The sequence below is a fragment of the Neomonachus schauinslandi genome, chromosome 2 (assembly GCF_002201575.2).
Source record: "Neomonachus schauinslandi chromosome 2, ASM220157v2, whole genome shotgun sequence".
Lineage (NCBI taxonomy): Eukaryota > Metazoa > Chordata > Mammalia > Carnivora > Phocidae > Neomonachus > Neomonachus schauinslandi.
Genome location: NC_058404.1, coordinates 148,738,057 through 148,759,776, shown reverse-complemented (window position 1 = coordinate 148,759,776; position 21,720 = coordinate 148,738,057). Strand labels below are relative to the sequence as shown.

The 21,720-nt window shown below is 36.4% G+C and overlaps 1 protein-coding gene across 1 annotated transcript in view; it reads right to left on the bottom strand.

Moving 5' to 3' along the window:
- Positions 1-21,720, bottom strand: part of LOC110591485 (transmembrane protease serine 11F) — a 68,621-nt gene that overhangs the window by 29,085 nt on the left and 17,816 nt on the right. The window contains exons 2-3 of the mRNA XM_021702406.1: positions 4,406-4,557; positions 2,576-2,694 (exon numbers count right to left, since the gene is read on the bottom strand). Coding sequence (XP_021558081.1) covers positions 2,576-2,694; positions 4,406-4,557 — 271 coding nt within the window. The remainder of the gene's footprint in view (positions 1-2,575; positions 2,695-4,405; positions 4,558-21,720) is intronic.

The following is a 21,720-nucleotide window of genomic DNA, read 5'->3' as shown; positions in this document are numbered from 1 at the left end:
ATACATACATACATACATACATACATACATACATACATACATACATACCAGTTTGGCAAAAGTCAATTTTGTTGAAAATTTTGATGAAGAGGTAGGGCAACATGAATTCACTCCCTGTTGGTGGTGGTGTCAAATGTCTACAAACCCCCTGGAAAACCATTGATCAGAATCTGCTGAAGTTGAGTCTGAGCAAAACCTATGACCCAGCAAACCATCTGCTTGGTTTATGACCTGAGGAGGCTCTTGCACATGCACTAGGAGTGCATGCACTAACCTGCAAGGATGTTAATTAGCTGCATTGTTCATAATTATAAAAGTGAAAACAGCTGAAATATTTGTCAACCTTAGAATTAATTAATAAATAGTAGTATATTCTTTCTAGGACATTCTACACTGCAGTGAAAAATAAATGATGTATTTATTTTATATAGCTACAGGATTTTTATTTTATATAGCTTTTATTTTACATAGCTTTATATTTTATATATAAAATCCTATTTTATATAGCTATTTTATATAGCTATAGCTACATGCATCAAAATGGGGATATCTCAAAGACATAACATTGAGGGAAATAATGAAGTCACAGAAAGATATGATTATATTTACATAAATTTCAAAAGAGGAAAAATTGCATACTATGCTATTTGAGTATGCATACCTCGGTGATAAAACCACAGAATGATTAAATCCAAATTCAAAACAGTTTTTAACTATGAAGAAGAGAGAAAAAAGAACTCAGAGGTACTGGTAAAGTTCTATTTCTGAAATTTGGTGGTAGGTTCTTGGATATTCACTTTAAAATGTTTTACACACTTTCTAAAGCATAATGATATCCCAACAAAAATGAATGAAAGAAAAAATACCAAATACCAAGACACATCATTATGAAATTTCAGAAAACAAAAAATAGAGTACAAAAGTTTCTAGAAAAAGAAGAGATTACTTAAAAAGAAACACAATTTCTCATCAGCTGCAGTGATAGAGTAATAAAAATGAAGCAAGGCCTCAGATGGTCTGAGGGGAAGTGATTTTTCAATGTAAAGGTTTACATTCAAACTGTCATTTGAGTAGACTATTGGATAAAGGGTTTTTCAACATAAAATAATTCAGAAATGTTACCTCCCATGCACTTTTTTCTTAAGGAAAGTGCTTGAGGACATAACCCACCATATCAAGGAAAATATGAGATTCAAGAAGCAATAGCTCTCACACACTAGAGCAATCCTGTTTGGACCCAGGTTACCTCTCTAAAGTGGACCTAGAAAGCAACCAGTTCAAATTGAAGCAGAAAGCATAAAGTTTTGAGAAAGAAGAATTAAAGAAATAAAGAAATAGTGAGACTTTGGACATATCTGAAGATATAGTAAAATGGTAGAGGACTTAAAATAAATGAGTGAGTTCTACTCAAAATTGCTTTGGGAAATACTCTTGTGTGGCAACCCAATTGTAAAAAGCACTGTTTTGTTAAATGACAAACACTATTTAAATAGCTATGGAAATGAAAATACTATTCATTGGTTTTCAATATTTAGAATCAACCTATATAAAGATTAACCAAATAAAATGAAATACTTTCCTACATTGTTAATATGCCAGAGAAAGGAAAGTACGATGAGTTAAGAGTTGAAGTGCTAAAGTCATCTTTTAATTGAGCAAATCATAAATAATCATACTAATTCAGTCTTCTTTCTATAGAGCTATTACTTCATTGTTCCAGAATAACTCTCATAAGCTTTAAGGAGAACATTCTAGGCTAATATACTGGGTTTTGCTAAACAAATCTATGGTCTCCACAGACATGCTTTTCATGGGACAAAAAATGGAAGACTATTTGACTTTCTGCTATGATAGGTAAAGACTTAGCTTGTCTAACATACTTTGAAAATTAGAAATGCCTTGATAAATGCAGTTTTTAAGGGAAGCCATGAGAGGCATAACTAGATTTGAGATTGATATAAAAAATTTTAGACACGGGAGCACCTGGGTGGCTCATTCAGTTAAGCGTCTTTCTCTTGATTTTGGCTCAGGTCATGATTTCAGGGTGGGGAGATCTAGCCCTCACTCGGCTCTGTGCTGGGCATGGAGCCTGCTTAAGAGTCTCTCTCTCCCTCTGCCCCTCCCTGCCTCAATCTCTCTCTCCCTCTCAAAAAAAAAAAATTACAGATGCACATTTGTATGTGATGCTTTACATGCTTTTAAAAACATAATAAATAAAATGATAAGGCAAACATGGCAATCATATATTCTTATGTTAAAAAAGTTTAAGGAAAATGAACCAGCACAGAAAATCAAGAATTGAAAATCAGAAGAACGTCTGTTTCAACCAACAGTTTTCTTAGTTGTTAATTAGTAGCCTACTCTAATCTATATGCATTTAATTGTATATAACATTATTCAAAATATTTTACATATATTAAGTTCTTTAATCGTCACAATCATATGGCTTAGATATTATCTATATTTTACAGAAGAAGAGATTGAGGCATGGAGAGGCTAGGTTCTTATAGCAACCAAACTGAAAGTGAAACAGAAAAACACATTCATAAACTTCTAAAATTTCTATTAAGCTTACCATTCTCTCAATCTGATGACTCCTTTCTATAAACTCTCTTGAGCTTTTCATTCCATAATTTTCTTTGTATTTTATATTTGTGATTTTAAAAGAGGCAAGGTAATAGAATGACTTATCATCTGAAAGGTAAAATAAACAAAAGATTCATGCTTAAATATAATGTTTTTTGTCCCCCAACCCCAGGAAATAGGTTTACTATAGTGCAGTTTATTTCTTCTTGGTACAAAAGTTATTGTGGACATTTTTCAAATATTTTGTAATTTTATCATTGTATCCAGCTAAAATAGAAAATCCAGGCCTCCAAGTACACTTTCGGAATACCTCTTTTACAGTGTTTATGCATATCAAAATTTTCATACAATTGGACATGCAATATGGACAATAAATATTGAAAGCAATTGCTGAAAGTCATGTAAAAATTATCAGTTTCCTCAAAGAATTGTAACATAGGTATATCTTAGATAAGCTATATTATGAAGATATATTGAAGAGGCTATCAGTTTTTTCCATGCTACTAATAAGTATTAGTATTTATTGTTTTCACTTTTTGCCTATTCACTTCTCAATTCTCTGCAGTCCATTCTTGACATACCACTGAAACTTCCATTGTCAAGGCCAACAGTCATAATATCGAATAGCTACCTTTTTTAGGGTCTTTTTTCTTTTCTTTTTTTTTTTAAATCTTGATTGTTTTGCAGGTTTAATCATATTCCCTGAAACCCCACCTTAGGCTTTGTGGAGCCATATTCTAACTTTCTTCCTTCCTGGCCACACCTTTTCATCGACCTTGGAGAACTCTTTTATTTCTGCTTCTTTCCTTAGCAACCCACTGTTCTATCCTTGCCCTGGCCATGTAAATAACACTTTCTGGGTGATCCTAACAGTGATGGCCTCAACCATCAACTATTTGTTGATGTTAAAAGATCAACTAAGTTGGGGTACCTGGGTGGCTTGGTTGGTTAAGCGCCTGCCTTCAGCTCAGGTCATGATCCCGGGGTCCTGGGATCGGGCTCCCTGCTCAGCGGGGAGTTTGCTTGTCCCTCTCCCTCTGCCCTCCCCTCCCCCAGCTCATGCTGACCCCCTGTCTTTGGCTCTCAAATAAATAAAATCTTTAAAATAAATCAACTGGGGCACATTTACATTTTCAAGAGTTTATTTGAGCAAATAGTGATTCCAGTTGGGCAACACCAAACCGAAAGTGATTAGGAGTCCTCCACCAACAGGAGTGAGGGGAGATTTGTATAGAGAAGATGCAGAAGCAAAGCAAGGAAATTATTTGATTGCCTATAGCTTAAGCAGTTGCCTTATACTGCTTTTGGAAAAAAAAAGGCATATGAAACTCAGCACATGATGTGATTTGTCTTTATTCTAAAGATTAAGCTTTTCACTCTTCTTTCTCATTTTAAAACGATATTGCTTTTAAAGATTTTTATTTATTTGAGAGAGAGGGCAAGAGAGAGAGAGCGTGCACTAGCAGGGGTAGGGGCAGAGGGAGAGGGAGAAGCAGACTCCCAGCTGAACAGGGAGCTTGATCCTAGGGTCATGACCTGAACCGAAGGCAGATGCTTAACTGACTGAGCCACCCAGGCACCCCAAAACTGTATCGCTTTTAGATGTGTCCATCCATGTAATAATGTTTATTGCAAGCTTCATTGGCTGGAAATATGTAACACTGAACTCAACACTGGAGCAAACAATAATTTAACATCAATAACAGATTAGTAATTAAAATTTTAATATCATGCAAATAGCATTTTTTATACAAGAAAGAATTTCAAGATATTAAGTCATAGAGCACTTAGGCAATAGAAATGTGACCTGGATACTTACCCTCAACAACAAAATGAGTAACAATACCAATTGCAATTCCTATGATTGCTACAATTGCCAATGTGAAAAGAGCTACACGTATAGGATCCCAAAATTGCTGTCTTCTTTGATATTCAGCCCGTGGGTAATCAGCTTCTGAAAATTCAACTGGTCTGTGATAATAGAAACAAATAGTAAGACAATAAGAAAGTCATTATGGTTCCACTTTATGTCCACTTGTTATGTTCTCTAAGAAAATAGTTTATACTGCTAACTAATAATAGGATACTTAGATTTTGAAAAGAACACAAGGTTTTAATTTGTATATGCTTTCCCAATACCCCAATCACAATATAAATTTTGGTTAAAGTTCTACCGATGTTGACATTCAAGTGAGAATATCTTCCTACAGCATTTTGTCTGACATATTGGCAATTTGAAATTTGAAGGGTGAAACACAAAGACTTACTTATTAAAAAGGTAGTTTATAAATAAAATTTTCATATTTTAATAAGGGAGTTTCTAGCAACAGCAGTTATACAATAATCTCATCAATTCTACTTGATTAAAAATTAAAAAAATTAATATGAATACTTTTTTAATGACCTTAAAATTTTTCTTAATGATTTCTTTTAAAAGTAGCAACATTGCTTTTGAAACCCTGATCATGGTTCTTTGCATTTTATTAACACCTCCCAATGAAATCACAAATTGTGAATCGTACTTGATAAGACTCCAGTCCCCAAGAAGACTATTTCCACTTGACTTTTACCTATGCCTACTCATGTACTACCTCCCCACTCAAAATATCTTATTAAGATTATCATTTTCCAACTTGAAAGTTGGCATTTATTTACTTTATTTTCCAAATCCTTGAATAACATTCGATATTTAATATCTTGCAAGTGAGATACTTTTATGTCTTTACATTTTTAATTTTATTTAACAATATTTATTTTAAACTTTATTCATTCAATGAGATAATAGAAAGTTCTTAGAATAGTACCTACCACATTCCAACAATTTCAGGAGCAGTTCTAGATGCCAAGAGATATAAAGATTTTAAGATATACTCCTTGCCTGTCAGAAACTCACTCTTTACAAGAGCATACAGATGTGGAAATGAGTAATTAATATATAGTATGAAATGTGCCAAAATAAAACTTGGTGCAAGAATAGAAAGTAATTAACTTTTTGGAGGTCTGTGTCAGGATATTTTATCAAGAAGGTGACATGATTAAACTTTGAGTGTTACAAGTTCTCCAGGCATAAAAAGGAGAAAAGAACAGAAAAAATAACATGTGCAACAAAAGGGGGTGTGCTAAGGATGTGAAACAATATTCATTACTAATACAGTGGTCCCCTTTTTCTCACTTGGGATATGTTCTGAAAACCCCAGTGGATGCCTGAAATTGTGAATAGTGCCAAACCCTATGTTTTTTTCTATACATATGTATCTATGATAAAGTTTATTTTATGAATAGGCATAGGAAGAGATTGACAATAATAGTAAAATAGAGCAATTATAAAAATATGCTGTAATAAAAGTTATGTATATATGGTCTCTCTCTTTCAAAATACCTTACTGTACTGTGCTCATTCTTCTTGTAATGATGTAAGATGAAAAACGCCTATGTGATGAGATGACGTGAGATGAATGACACAAGCACTGTGACTAACATTAGGCTACTACTACCTTCTGACAAGTCAGAAGGAGGATCATCTGCTTCAGGTTGACCATAGGTAACTGAAAACACAGAAAGTAAAATCTCGAATAAACAGGGGGTGGGGGGTGCTACTATAGTTAGTACTGGGAGTGAAAATTCTGCTTTTGCCCTCAAAGAATTTATGGCGTCCAAAGCATGTGCATGATTGCATGTTTTCTCACCACTGTTGTACTAGAAAGAGGATATGCTAAGGCTGGTGGACTGATTGGGTCATGAGGAGTCCCATAACCCAAAGTAAAACGTTTGAAATTGACTCTGCAGAAGATGGGGAGCCAATAAAAATTTTAATCAGACTGAGAATTTAGAATAATCACAAGATGAGGATTAGAGCAGGAGTGCAGACAGGAAGACCAGTTTAGAGGTTATTTTGAAGATCCAGGAGAAAGATGGAGAGGATGGTGAGGACCTGAGCCAAGGCTGAAGCAGTGGGGTGGAGAGGAGATGGATTTAGCTCCAATTCTTGATTTTTGTTGGCTGATTACTTAGTTGTGGGATAAGGAAAGGATTAATGTCTCCCTTGTTTTGATGTCCAAGTAAATGATTGTGCCTTCTGGCAAGATGAGAAAGATTAAAGGAAAAGACGGTGATTTCAATTCAGACATCAATGTTGTTAATAATGACCAATGTGCTGTCCTCACACTTGGGTCTGAGCCAAATGGAAAGTACCCATTTTATGCCCTTTTCTCTTTGACTTATTTTATTTTAGTTGTGTCACTGACATCTGTTGGCATGACTCTAATAAAAGCAACTGTTAAGGTTGGCACCACATAGCCCAGAATAAACAAAATTTATTAATATACCCATATACAATACCTCCTTCCTCACTGTAATTGCAGTCTCCATATACAAAATCTATAGTATTAAGTATTCTTGATATGTAGTTTGTGGACATTTTGGTTCACGCATTTTTTTCTCACTTCCTTTTTCCCTAAGTTTTGTCAATTTGTTTGTTTTTACCTGAGCCCTTCAAGATGCAAGAAATGACAAGAATAAAATTCTGTCAAATTTTGGGGGTTATAGACACACAGTAAGTCATGATAACATTGCATCATGGTAAAGAAGATTTTTTTATTCCTGACATAAATGTTGCTGCTCTTTGAATAAATGAATGATGAATAAAAGGGACACAGTCTAGATCCTAGATCCGAAAAATCATTTGCATACAAAAGTTAAAGAATTCTGAGACACAACTGTTGGTTCCAGTTCAAGATGGCAACCCAGGAGGATCCTGAGCTTATTTTCTCTCACTGACACATAGAACCTACAGCTACATATGGAACAATAAACTCTGAAAAAACCTGAAAACTACTTGAACAACTACTGTACTTCAGAAAGTGAGAATGAAACCTCATGGAGGTGGGTAGGAGAAGCTGAGATATAATCTCACCATAAACCCCACCCCTGGCATGGTGATCCACAATGGGGAGGGAACTCAAAACCTGGAGCTTATCCCTGAGGAGCGAAGGGTTTGAATCCCACATTGAGCACCCCAACTTTTAAAACCTGAAAGAGGAGTCCCCAGAACATCTAACTTTGAAAACCAGCCAGGCTCACCTTCACAAGACCCATGAGTTTGTAGCAAATGGAGAATGGCTCTGAGAGAGCTCCCCGGCAACACTTCCACCCCCAGAGCCCAGCTATTTCATTCTTATGACTTAACTCAGGTAGATATAGCAGACTAACTACATTATCCCACACCAAAACGATGTACATAAAAAGTCAATCTTATACTTTTCTCTGCAGACAGCCTTACAAATGCTCTGATGAAGAGAACAAACACAACCCCCCCTCCAACATGCCACTTGTGTAGATTAACAATTAAGTCTCAGAGTTATGTCTTCTTTTAGAGGCAGGCTCTTTGATGATAAGCACTGTAATCATACCTAAATAAATAGGTGAGAAAACTGGCCTCCTCTCAATAACTAGTTGCAATAAGCTCTAAGATTATTATATCAAAGATGGCTGACTACTGGACATATGACACTTATCAGATAGTTCAGTCTTGAACTTTTAGGAAGTTTATTTAAGCAATTGAAATTGAGTTGCTTTTCCCCAGTTTCTTTTACAGAACTTTTCTTAAAATAGATGCTTTTATAACAGATTAATTGAGTTACTAACTAGCGTAGTTTAAGTAGAGGTTTGCAGAAAGAAGTAGGCCATCTTTATTATATATTTGCACACTGAATGGCATATGTGTCTTTTATGTTAGGCACAATGTATAATTAAGACATCTCCCAGTCCTTCAGACCTCAGCCTCCAAATATCTTTTAGATTATTGCTCTTAATGTGAGAATCAGTGGAACAAATCTGTTCAAAAACCATGAAATATGGAAAAATTATAGTATTTTTGGCTAGATTAAGGAATAATGAATTATAAATAAATCATAAAAATGAAGATAGCTTATTTGTGTCTAAATTATTCTTATTCCAGAATTCTCAAAGTTAATCCATTTGTATCCTTTTAAGGAGTTAAATTGAAATATATGTAAGCCAGGGCACCTGGGTGCCTCAGTTGGTTAAGCATCTGCCTTTGGTTCAGGTCATGATCCCAGGGTCCTGGGATTGAGTCCCACGTAGGGCTCCGCCCTCAGTGGGGAGCCTGTTTCTCCCTCTGCCTGCCGCTTCCCCTGCTTGTGCTCTCTCTCTCCCTTCCTTCTTCCCTCTCTGTCAAATAAATAAATAAAATCTTCTTAAAAAAAGAAATATATGTAAGTGTATGTGGTTCAGGTGGACTGTACCAGTCACAAGAGGACACTTACATGATAAGAGGTATCCCCAAGCTAGAGTAAAACTTCCTTAATCACCAAACACAGCTACTAGATATTATCGAGATGGACTAATTAAGAGTCAGATGGCAAAAGGGTTAATTTTTAAATTCATAATTGGGATTTATTTTCTGCCTGTCATTTTGCGTGTTAGGACTTAAGCCACTAATTTGAGACACTTTGTAGCATGTGTTTTGGTACAGCACCCTGTCTCTTTTTAAACTTTAATCCGTTTTAGTTAATTCAGTTATGAAATTGGGATTTGAACCAGTTCATTATTGAAATACATTGACATTGCTTTTCCCATTTCTAGACTTCATATTACAGTTGATGGGTGTGTGTGCTTGATTCTCTAAGGTTGTATCACTGGAAAGCAATTATGCTATTATTGAATAATTATTTGTTGGTTTAGCATTGGTGTTGCTATTGGTGTTAGCATTGATAGACTAATTCTCGGCTTCTCTAATCACTAATTGTAATCTGCTTTTCAGGTCACATACATATATATATATGTAATAGGCATTTAATAATAACTAATAGATATATTATATAAATGAAATGTCTCTATTATTTATACTATAGTATTTTATTTGTTGATGCAGAAGCAAAGCTTGGTCTATGCCTTGTAAACTCATTTATTATCTATGTTCTCTGAACTCCACATAGACTAGAAGTTTTTCCAGTACTTTTTTTCTCCCATAGTCTTACTATGTAACTATTGAGTTCATGGTTAAAAGTCCCAAAGTTACATTATCACATTACCATAATAATGAAAATTAGTTTATTGATGTAAAGTATGTCAAGTATTTCTAGACAAAGCTCTGCTAGTACTGAATTTGGAACATACCCAGAGCCACATGATGCATGATCTGGTCAGTAGGATTGCTATATGTCCTTTTGCTATACTCAATTCAATTCTATTTAGGAAACTTTTATTGTGTGCCTATATATTCCTGGCAGTGGGGATACAAGAATTTAAAAACAAATGCACTTTGTATTCAAGGAGCTTATGGTAGAGTAGAAAGATATAAAATAATAAAATCAATACAGTGTCATAGGAAAAACAACAGATTTACCAAGTACAGTGATAAGTAAACATGGAGGATTGAATAATAAAGGTTGTTTAAGAAAGAGACAGAAAGGCATACAGGAAAGACTTCTCAGAAGATGTGATGACTGATCAGGGCCCTTGAAGGTCAAGGGCGTTCTCTAGCATGTGATAGTGGTTAATTACATCCTAATCCTGTTTACTCCTTGCTTGCAAGCAGAACAACTTCTCATTATCATAAAAGCACATTTTTAAACAGGAATATGACCACAGAATTTATTTGGAAGTCAAAGAAACTCACCAATGAATAGTATTTTTCACCACCACTCAAAAAATTGATAAAATCAACAAAAGAAAACAATTCATGCATTTTGGATAGAAGATGAGAGTAAGAAGAGCTTAAGAGATTTTGGAAAACCATTTTAATGACTTAAACAGTCTAATTTAGTTCAGCTGATGGTGGTGCAGTTCTTTTTGGGAAATATCTTTTTATGCGAAGACTTGGCAACACTAGAAAATGTAAATCAAAACATTGGCAAAATGGTGGGTAGTAAAAGAGAGGAGTTCATCGTGTTGTTGCAGCATTTAAAATGGTATAGTCATCTATGATGGACATATGGGCTGCTTCCATAATTTGGCTATGGTAATTAATGCTGCAATAAACATAGGGGTTCATATATCTTTTTGAGTTAGTGTTTTTGTTTTCTTTGGGTGAATGAATACCCAGTAGTGGAATTACTGGATCGTATGGTATTTCTATTTTTTATTTTTTTGAGGAATCTCCCCACTGTTTTCCACAGTGTCTGCACCAATTTACATTTTTTCCAGTAGTGCACATGGGTTCCTTTTTGACACATCCTTGCCAACACTTGTTATTTCTTGTCTTTTTGATTTTAGCCATTCTGACAGGTATAAGGTGATATCTCATTGTAGTTTTGATTTGCATTCCCATGATGATTAGTGATGTTGAGCATCTTTCATGTGTCTATTCATATGTCTTTGGAAAAATGTCTATTCAGTTCCTCTGCCCATTTTTAAATCAAATGGTGGGGTTTTGTTTGTGTTGAGTTGTATAAATTTTTTTTATCTATTTTAGATTTTAAACTCTTATCAGATGTATCATTAGTGGATAAGGAGACATGGTGTGTGTTTGTGTGTGTGTGTGTGTGTATAATGGAATATTTTGCAGTCATAAAAAAGAATGAGGTCATGCCATTTGTGACAACATGGATGGACCTAAAGAGTATTATGCTAAATGAAATAAGTCAGACTGGGAAAGACAAACACCATATGATTTCACTCATATGTGGAATCTAAAAAACAAAACAAATGAATAAACAGAGAAACAATAAGCAGAATTAGACCTGTAATATAGAGAACAAACTGATGGTTGCCAGAGGGGAAGGGGGTAGGGGCAAAGTGGGTTAAAGGAAGTGGGAGATATAGGCTTCCAGTTATGGAATAAATAAGTCATGGGCATAAAAGGCACCGCATTGGGAATATAGTCAATGATACTGTTGTAACAGTGTTTCATGGTGACAGATGATAGCTACACTTGCAGTGAGCATAGCATGACATATAGAGAAGTTGACTCACTATATTGTATACCTGAAATTACTGTAACATTGTATGTCAACTATACTTAAGTAAAAAAATTATAATCAATCAATAATACAATCGTTTAAGTAGTGATGACACATATTTTCATGATGAGGCAAAATTTGCTTTAGACTTGGTAAGAATTTTAAAGACTAGGAACACAAATGAAAGGATCCTGGCAAGAAATGCCCTTGGTTTTGTTCAAAAGGCACATGAAAGCATATCCTAAAAATGTGATAGTAAATGACTACAGCGGCATAAAGAACTAGCAATGTGGTGGGAAACTGGGGGAATTTCAAGTATGAGCTAGTCATCAAAATTGGGTTCTCTATCAGCTAGACATGACTGGTTTGGCAGGTAATGGAGAGGGACAAAGGTTCAGAGTGTGGGCAGAAATCAGATTGCACCCTGCTCCTTTACTGTAATGTGTAATAATTCTATTCATTGCAGGGGGATGGGTATGTTAATCCCATTAAATCCTATTTACATAATGTAATAGAATATAAAAGAATGTATAGGACATTCTAGGATATTGGTGACAATTTCATGGGCTTTCCAAAACTTCCTTTAAAAAAATTTTTTAGACCTATGATTTCTAGATCCAGCGTAAGATCTATCCCCCTTCATAGCTTATCTTCAAAATCATGATTGCCATCTTCTAAGCACCCAAAGGCAACCTCCTCCCATGCTATAATATTAGCAAGGTCAGCTCCACCTCTGTGAAAGCAGCTACATGAACAATAATATTTAGTAATTTAATTCTTACAAATATGGGAAACATTTCCATAGTTTTTGTGTGTCCTTCAAAAATACACCAGGCTCTTCAAAATCTTTTACTTTCTGGGTAACTAAAATATTGCATTAGAATGATCACATCTTCTGCCTGAAAAAGATTTTATGGTTATTATGATTGCCAAACACACTGTTAATAAGACACCTTTGATTTCATTCATTCAGTCAACATATGTTCATTGAGCATCTACTTGTTTCAGGCACTATTTTAGGTGGTAGGGATATAGCAGGACCAAAGACATATTCTCTGGGAGGAAGACAGACCATGAACAAAACATAATCTATATATAAATGTAAAGTGTCCAGTAAGAGAATAGAGAAAGAATGGTGGTGGGGTGGGATTAAGGCGATCAGAGGAGACCTCTCTGCAAAGATGACATCCAAGCAGACACAACAAAGTGAAGGATGGAGTCATGCGACTGTCTGAGGGAAAAGTACTATAAACAAAGGGAACAGTAAGTACAAGTGTCCTGAAGAGGGAACAGATTTGGTATATTGACAAGAGAGTGAGAAGGTCAATGTGACCAGCATGTAGGCAGCAAGCAGAAGAGAGAAGCTGAGGTCAGGGATAGTCACATAACTGTTCATAACCTAGTGAGCCACTATAAGGACTCCTTTATGCTATCCTGAGTGACAAGGGAAACCATTATAGAGTTTTGATCAGTGGGATGGATGGTCTTATTAAAAGGATCACTCTGTGGAGAATTGACTGTGGCAGAGGGAGAAGGTAGCATGAAGGGTAAAAGTAAGTAAACTGGTTAGGGGACCACTGCAGACATTCAGGTGGGAGATGATGGTGGCTTGGACTAGGAGGATGTTAGCAGTGAGGAGATCAAAATATATAATTGGATTCAGAATATATTTTGAAGGCCTTTCTGATAGACTTTGCTGATGAATTGGTGCAGAATGTGAAAGAGAGTTAAGGAGGATTCCACCATGTTTAGCCTGAGCAGAGGAAAGAAACATTTTGAAGGGGCTGAGACCCCTTTCTCAAATTAATGCTTACACGGAACTCTCCTGTATAACAGTGATTAAACACAGAGCTGTTCTGGAATGGAGAGGATATATGGAACTCTACCAGTATGTAATCTCCTCACTGAGACACATTCACAAGAATTAAGTGCTAAATTTCACATTGACATACAAACGCTTTAACATAACCCTGAAGATTCCCCATGATGGGGCCCTCTACAGCCGGATCTGTCACACAGCCCCTAATCATCTCTCTCACATTCAATTCTCCAGGCTTCACCTGTCATGCACCCAAGGAACCCTTTTTCAAGTGGCACCTCTATAAAGTCTTTTCAACATAAGAAACTCCTGAGCAGGCTTTGACTTGTAAGGAATCAGCAGACAGGTGATGGACATAGACTTGAGCCATTTATTCCCTTTCTGTCACAGGGCCTCAGAAAAGGTAGGCAAAGCTGGGATCTAGAGAAGATAGTCTTGATAAAGAGACCTGCTTCCGCTGAAACTGGTTGCAGATACAAATGTATTAAGTATGGGAGTAGGGATATGAACACTCCTTTTTTTTTTTTAAAGATTTTATTTATTTAACAGAGAGAGACACAGCAAAAGAGGGAACACAAGCAGGGAGAGTGGGAGAGAGAGAAGCAGGCTCCCCACTGAGCAGGGAGCCTGATGTGGGGCTCCATCCCAGGACCCCGGGATCATGACCTAAGCCGAAGGCAGATGCTTAACGACTGAGCCACCCAGGCACCCCTGAAGACTCCTTTCTTGATTTTTACCCAAGAACCTATAGATTCTCAGAATTCATAGTTAAATATGATTTATCATTAATCTACTTCATTTACCAATGCTAAACTCCCCTTTATCATATTACTCCTCAAGCCCAACCTGTTCTTAAAACCCTTCCTTCCTAACTTCTTTGAGGAAGCTCCTCTCACCTTTCAGTAACCTAAAGATGGTTTTTAGGAATGCATTCTTAAACTTTACATCTATTACACTAGTTATATTTCCTTAGGATTATATAAAATGGATCTAATCCTTCTGTCACATGTAATTCATTCAACAGGTTCTTACTGGGCATCTACTGTAAGCCCAGCACCATTATAGGCACTGGGTATTTGCTGATTAACAAACCTAACTCTCTGTTGTCACATAAATTAAAATCAAGTGAACACTTAGAGTTTCTTCCACCAGTTGGCCAAACCAAAGGATTAAATCTCCTTACTGCCAAGGGAAGACAGTTAGGGATGTGTTGAGAAAGCATTTCCCAAACCTCTTTCAAGAATTAAAAAAATATTGGAGGGGGAGCAAGATGGCAGAGGAGTAGGAGACCTAAATTTCATCTGGTCACAGGAATTCAGCTAGATAGGTATCAAACCATTCTGAACACCTACAAACTCAACAGGAGATCAAAGGAAAGAATAGCAGCAATTCTAGGAACAGAAAAGTGACCAATTTCTGGAAGGTAGGACGTGTGGAGAAGTGAATCCAAGGGGATATTCAGGAAAATAGACCATGGGGGAAGGGAGCCTCCTCAGCCGGCTACTGGCAAGTGATAGAGCAGCAGAGCAAAAAATTGGAACTTTTAGAAGACTGCTCTGCTGAGGGACGCTCCACCGGCTAAACAGGGGGTGGAACCCTCGCTGGGACAGTGTGGTCTCAGGACCCTAGGGGTCACAGAAAGACCATGGGTGCCTGAGTGTGGAAGAGATCCCAGGTATCAGGGGGGGAAGCCAGCTGCAGAGATGGAGCCGAGGAGTGGGCTCTCAGCTCGAGGTTGCCATAAACCGTTATCCGCAGCACAGTCAGGCCACTACTCCTCCAGCAGGGACCCAACAAGGGGCAGATCCTGGGAGACTCCCCTTCCTCCCCTGGGAGGAGAGGCACAGAGTGCACCACAGGAATCTGCTGGGTTTGGAGACTCCAAATGGGATCATGTGCCAGAGATAGAAATGCTGGGTCACAGGCCAGGTGATCACGGAGTGTGGCCGGAGACAGGGGAGGCAGGAGTGATTGACTGCTTTTCTCTGGGGGCTAACTGACGAGTGGGGCCCTGAGTTCTCAGCTCCTCCGGGGTGGAGATTGGGAGGCTTCCATTTTCATTCTCATCCTCTAAAGCTTTCAGGGAACAAAAGCTACAGAGCAAACCTGAGCAGATTACCTAGCATGGCCCCTGGCAAGGGCAGTGCAATTCTGCCTCAGGCAAAGACATTTGAGCATCACTGCAACAGGCCCCTCCCCCAGAAGATCATCAAGAACAGCCAGCCAAGACCATGTTTACCGATCAATGAGAACTGCAAAACTTCAACGCTAGGGGAATACAGCACATAGAATTCATGCCTTTCTTCCCCATGATTCTTTAGTCTTTCAAAGTTAATTTTTTTTAATTTTCTTTATTTTTTTTCTATTTTTTAAAAAATTTTTTCCCCTTTTTCAAACAACATCTTATCAATTCTTTTTTTAAAAATCTTTTTTAATTTTCATTTTTAGAGTCGTTCTATCCCTTCATTGTAGTTAACCTTATTTTTTGTATATATATGTTTTTCTCTCTTTAAAATTTTGGGATACAGGTTCTTCTAACAGACCAAAATATACCCTAAATCTCTAGAATATGGCTTTGTTCTAGTCTCCTGCCTGATCACATTCTCTCTGTTTTTGTTTGTTTGTTTTTAAAATTTTTTTTCTTTCTTTTTTCAAACAACTTTTTATCTTATCAATTCCTTTGGTAAAATCTTTTATAATTTTCATCTTTACAGTTATATTCCTTCCCTTCATCATATTTACACTTATTTTTGTACATATATAAGTTTTTCTTTCTTTAAAATTTTGGGAGGCAGTTTCTTCTAACAGACCAAAATATGCCCAAAATCTAGTGTGTGGCTCTGATCTATTCACCAGCCTGATCATATTCTTTTTTTTTCTTTCTTTTTCTTTCCCTTTCTTTTTCCCCCAGTTTCAGGTCTCTTCTGATTTGGTTAGTTCTAGGGTCATTGTTACCCTGTTAGCATTTTGTTCTCTCATTCATCTATTCTCCTCTGGACAAAATGACAAGACAGAAAAACTTACCTCAAAAAAAAAAAAAAAAGAACAAGAGGCAGTACCGACTGCCAGGGACCTAATCAGTACAGATTTTAGTAAGATGTTGGAACTAGAGTTCACAATGATGATTATAAAGACACTAGCTGGGCTTGAAAAAATCATGGAAGATACTAGAGAATCCCTTTCTGGAGAAATAAAAGAACTAAAATCTAACCAAGTCAAAATCAAAAAGGCTATTAATGAGGTGCAATCAAAAATGGAGGCTCTAACTGCTAGGATAAATGAGGCAGAAGAGAGAATTAGTGATATAGAAGACCAAATGATGGAGCATAAAGAAGCTGAGAAAAAGAGAGATAAACAACTACTGGATCACGAGGGCAGAATTTGAGAGTAAGTGATTCCATAAGAAGAAACAATATTAGAATAATTGGGATCTCAGAGTGGGGCAGAACGTATATTGAAGCAAATTATAGCAGAGAAGTTCCCTAATCTGGGGAAGGAAACAAGCATCAAAATCCAGGAGGCACAAAGAACACCCCTCAAAATCAATAAAAATAGGTCAACACCCTGACATCTAATAGTAAAACTCATAAGCTCAGAGAAAAAGAGAAAATCCTGAAAGCAGCTTGGGACAAGAGGTCTGTAAACTACAATGGTAGAAACATTAGATTGGTAGCAGACCTATCCACAGAGATCTGGCAGGCCAGAAAGGACTGGCATGATATGTTCAGAGCACTAAACAAGAAAAATATGCAGCCAAGAATACTATATCCAGCTAAGCTGTCATTGAAAATAGAAGGAGAGATAAAAAGCTTCCAGGACAAACAAAAACTAAAAGAATTTGTGAACACCAAACCAACCCTACAAGAAATACTGAAAGGGGTCCTTTAAGCAAAGAGAGAGCCCAAAAGTAACATCAATCAGAAAGGAACACTGACAATATACAGTAACAGTAACCTTACAGGCAATACAATAGCACTAAATTAATATCTTTCAGTAGTTACCTTGAATGTAAATGGGCTAAATGACCCAATCAAAAGACAAAGGCTATCAGATTGGATAAAAAAACGAGACCCATTGATATGCTGCCTGCAAGAGACTGATTTTAGACCCAAAGACACCTCCAGATTGAAAGTGAGGGAGTGGAAAAGAATTTACCATGCTAATAGCATTAAAAGAAAGCTGGGGTGGCAATTCTTATATCACACAAATTAGACTTTAAACCAAAGACTATAATAAGAGATGAGGAAGGACACTATATCCTACTTAAAGGGTTTATCCAACAAGAAGATCTAACACTTGTAAATATCTATGCCCCTAACATGGGAGCAGCTAATTATATAAGTTATTATTATATAATAACAAAACCAAAGGAACACATCGACAACAATACAATAATAGTAGGGGCCTTTAACACCCCCCTCACTGCAATGGACAGATCATCTAAGCAAAAGATCAACAAGGAAACAAGGGCTTTAAATGACACACTGGACCAAATGGACTTCACAGATATATTCAGAACATTCCATCCCAAAGCAACAGATTACACATTCTTCTCTAGTGCCCATGGAATGTTCTCCAGAAAAAAATCACATCCTAGGTCACAAATCAGGTCTCAGCTGGTACCAAAAGACTGGGATCATTCCCTGCATATTTTCAAGGCTTTGAAACTAGAACTTAATCACAAGAGGAAAGTCAGAAAGAACTCAAATACATGGAGGCTAAAGAGCATCCTACTAAAGAATGAATGGGTCAACCAGGAAATTAAAGAAGAATTTCAAAAAATCCATGGAAGCAAATGAAAATGAAAACACAACTGTTCAAAATCTTTGGGATGCAGTAAAGGTGGTCCAAAGAGGAAAGTATATAACAATACAAGCCTTTCTCAAGAAACAAGAAAGGTCTCAAATACACAACCTAACCCTACACCTAAAGGAGCTGGAGAAAGAACAGCAAATAAACCTAAACCCAGCAGGAGAAGAGAAATAATAAAGATCAGAGCAGAAATCAATGAAATAGAAACCAAAAGAACAGTAGAACAGATCAATGAAACTAGGAGCTGGTTCTTTGAAAGAATTAACAAGATTGATAAACCCCTGGCCAGACTTATCAAAAAGAAAAGAGAAACAACCCAAATAAATAAAATCATGAATGAGAGGAGAGATCACAACCAACACCAAAGAAATACAAACAATTATAAGAAATTTTATGAGCAACTATATGCCAGCAAATTGGACAATTTGGAAGAAATAGATGAAGTCCTAGAGATGTATAAACTACCACAACTGAACCAGGAATAAATAGAAAACCTGAACAGACCCATAAGCAGTAAGGAAATTGAAGCAGTAATCAAAGATCTCCCAACAAACAAGAGTCCAGGGCCCGATGGCTTCCCAGGGGAATTCTACCAAACATTTAAAGAGGAACTAATACTATTCTTCTGAAGCTGTTTCAAAAAATAGAAATGGGAGGAAAATTTTCCATCTTTTTCTATGAGGCCAGCATTACCTTGATCCCAAAACCAGACAAAGACCCCACCAAAAAAGAGAATTACAGACCAATATCCCTGATGAACATGGATGCAAAAATTCTCACCAAGATACTAACCAATAGGATCCAACAGTACATTAAAAAGATTATTCACCACGACCAAGTGGGATTTATTCCTGGGCTGCAAAGGTGGTTCAACATCCACAAATCAATCAATGTGATACACTACATTAATAAAAGAAAGAACAAGAACCATATGATTCCCTCGATAGATGCAGAAAAAGCATTTGACAAAGTACTACATCCTTTCTTGATTAAAACTCTTCACATTGTAGGGATAGAGGGTACATACCTCAATATTATAAAAACCATATATGAAAAGCCCACAGCAAATATTATTTTCAATGAGGAAAAACTGAGAGCTTTTCCCCTAAGGTCAGGAACACGGCATGGATGACCACTCTTACCACTGTTGTTCAACATAGGACTAGAAGTCCTAGCCTCAGCAGTTGGACAACAAAAAGAAATAAAAGGTATCTGAATCATCAAAGAAGTCAAACTCTCACTCTTTGCAGATGATATGATACTTTATGTGTAAACCCAAAAGACTCCACCCCAAAACTGCTAGAACTCGTACAAGAATTCAACGAAGTGGCAGGATATAAAATCCATATACAGAAATCAGTTGCATTCTATACACTAACAATGAGACAGAAGAAAGAGAAATTAAGCAGTCAATCCCATTTACAATTGCACCAAAACCCATAAGATACCTAGGAATAAACCTAACCAAAGAGGCAAAGGATCTGTACTCAGAAAACTATCTATAGAATACTCATGAAAGAAATTGAGGAAGACACAAAGAAATGGAAAAACATTCCATGCTCAAGGATTGGAAGAATAAATATTGTGAAAATGTCTATGCTACCTAGAGCAATCTAAACATTCAATGCAATCCCTATCAAATGTGTGGATCGAACTGGAGAGTATTATGCTAAGCAAAATAAGTCAATCAGAGAAAGACAATTATATGGTTTCACTCATATGTGGAATGTTAGAAACACTGCAGAGGATCATAGGGGAAGGGAGGGAAAATGGAATGGAAAGAAATCAGAGAGGGAGACAAACCATGAGAGAATCTTATGATAGGAAACAAACTGAGGGTTGCTAGAGGAGAGGTGGTTGGGAGGATGGCATAACTGGGTGATGGATATTAAGGAGGGCACTTGATGTAATGAGCACTGGGTGTTACATAAGACTGATGAATCACTGAACTCTACCTCTGAAACTAGTAATAGGTTATATGTTAATTATTGAATTTAAATAAAAAATAATATGCTAAATAAATAAAATAAATGTATAGAAAGACTTAAAAAAAGCAAACACAAACTATTGGGACTTCATCAAGATAAAAAGCTTCTGCACGAGTGTTGTTGAAACAATCAACAACAAATTGTTTCAACAACACAATCAACAAAACTAAAAGGCAACCTATGGAATGGGAGAAGATATTTGCAAATAATATATCTGATAAAGGGTTAGTATCCAGAATCTATAAAGAACTTACCAAACACAACAACAAAAAAACAAATAATCCAATCATGAAATGTGCAGAAGATATGAACAGAGATTTTTCCAAAGAAGATATACAAATGGTAAAAGACAGACACATGAAAATATGCTCAAAATCATACATCATCAGGGGAGTACAAATCAAAACCATGATGAGATACCACCTCACACCTGTCAGAATGGCTAAAATTAACGACACAGAAAACAACAGATGTTTGTGAGGATGTGGAGAAAGGGGAACCCTCTTACACTGTTGGTGGGAATGTAAACTGGTGCAGCCACTCTGGCAGTATGGAGGTTCCTCAGAAACTTAAAAATACAATTACCCTACAATCTAGCAATTGCACTACTAGGTATTTATCCAAAGGATACAAAAACACTGATTTGAAAGGGCACATTCACTATGATGTTCATAGCAGCATTATTAACAGTAGCTAAATTATGGAAAGAACCTAAATGTCCATTGACTGATGAATGGATAAATAAAATGTGGTATACATATACAACGAAACATTACTCAGCCACAAAAAAGAATGATACCTTGCCATTTGCAATGATGTGGATGGAGCTAGAGAGTATGATGCTAGATGAAATAAGTAAGTCAGAGAAGCAAATACTATATGATTTCACTCATATGGGGAATTTAAGAAACAAAGCAGATGAACATAGGGAAAGGAAGAAAAAAAGAGAGCAAGGCAAACCATAAGAGACTATTACCAATAGAGAACAAACTGAGAGTTGGAGGGGAGGGGAATGGGGGATGGGCTAAATGGGTGATGGGCATTGAGGACACTTGGTGGGATGAGCACTGGGTGTTATATGTAGGTGATGAATCACTGAATTCTATTCCTGGAACTAATATTATTGTATGTGTTAACTAAATAAATAATTAAAAAAAAAGACTTGAAACAAACGAAAAAAGAAAAGTTCTTTTGCTTGAAATATCTCTCCCCCAGATATCTATGTGTCTCATGCCTTGATTTCATTCAGGTGACCATTTGAAAATCATTTCTGAGAGGACTTCTGATTAATTTAAAACAGCCCATATCATTTTCTATCCCTTTATTCTTCTTTGTTGTTTTTGTTGTACTTCTCACTATTCAAATTATGATATATATTTACTTATTTTTTGTCTCTTCCATTAAAATATATTAATTTAATTCCAGATACATGGTAGCTATCAAGTAACCACCTGAGGAATAAATGAACTTAACCTTTAACTTAACAGTTGCCTTCCTATAAACGATCATTATCATTATTGCTGTTTCAGTATTTTATTACACAAACCTCTATCAAGTTGAGTTACAAGTTTGTATCAAAGGTGTATTCGTTGTT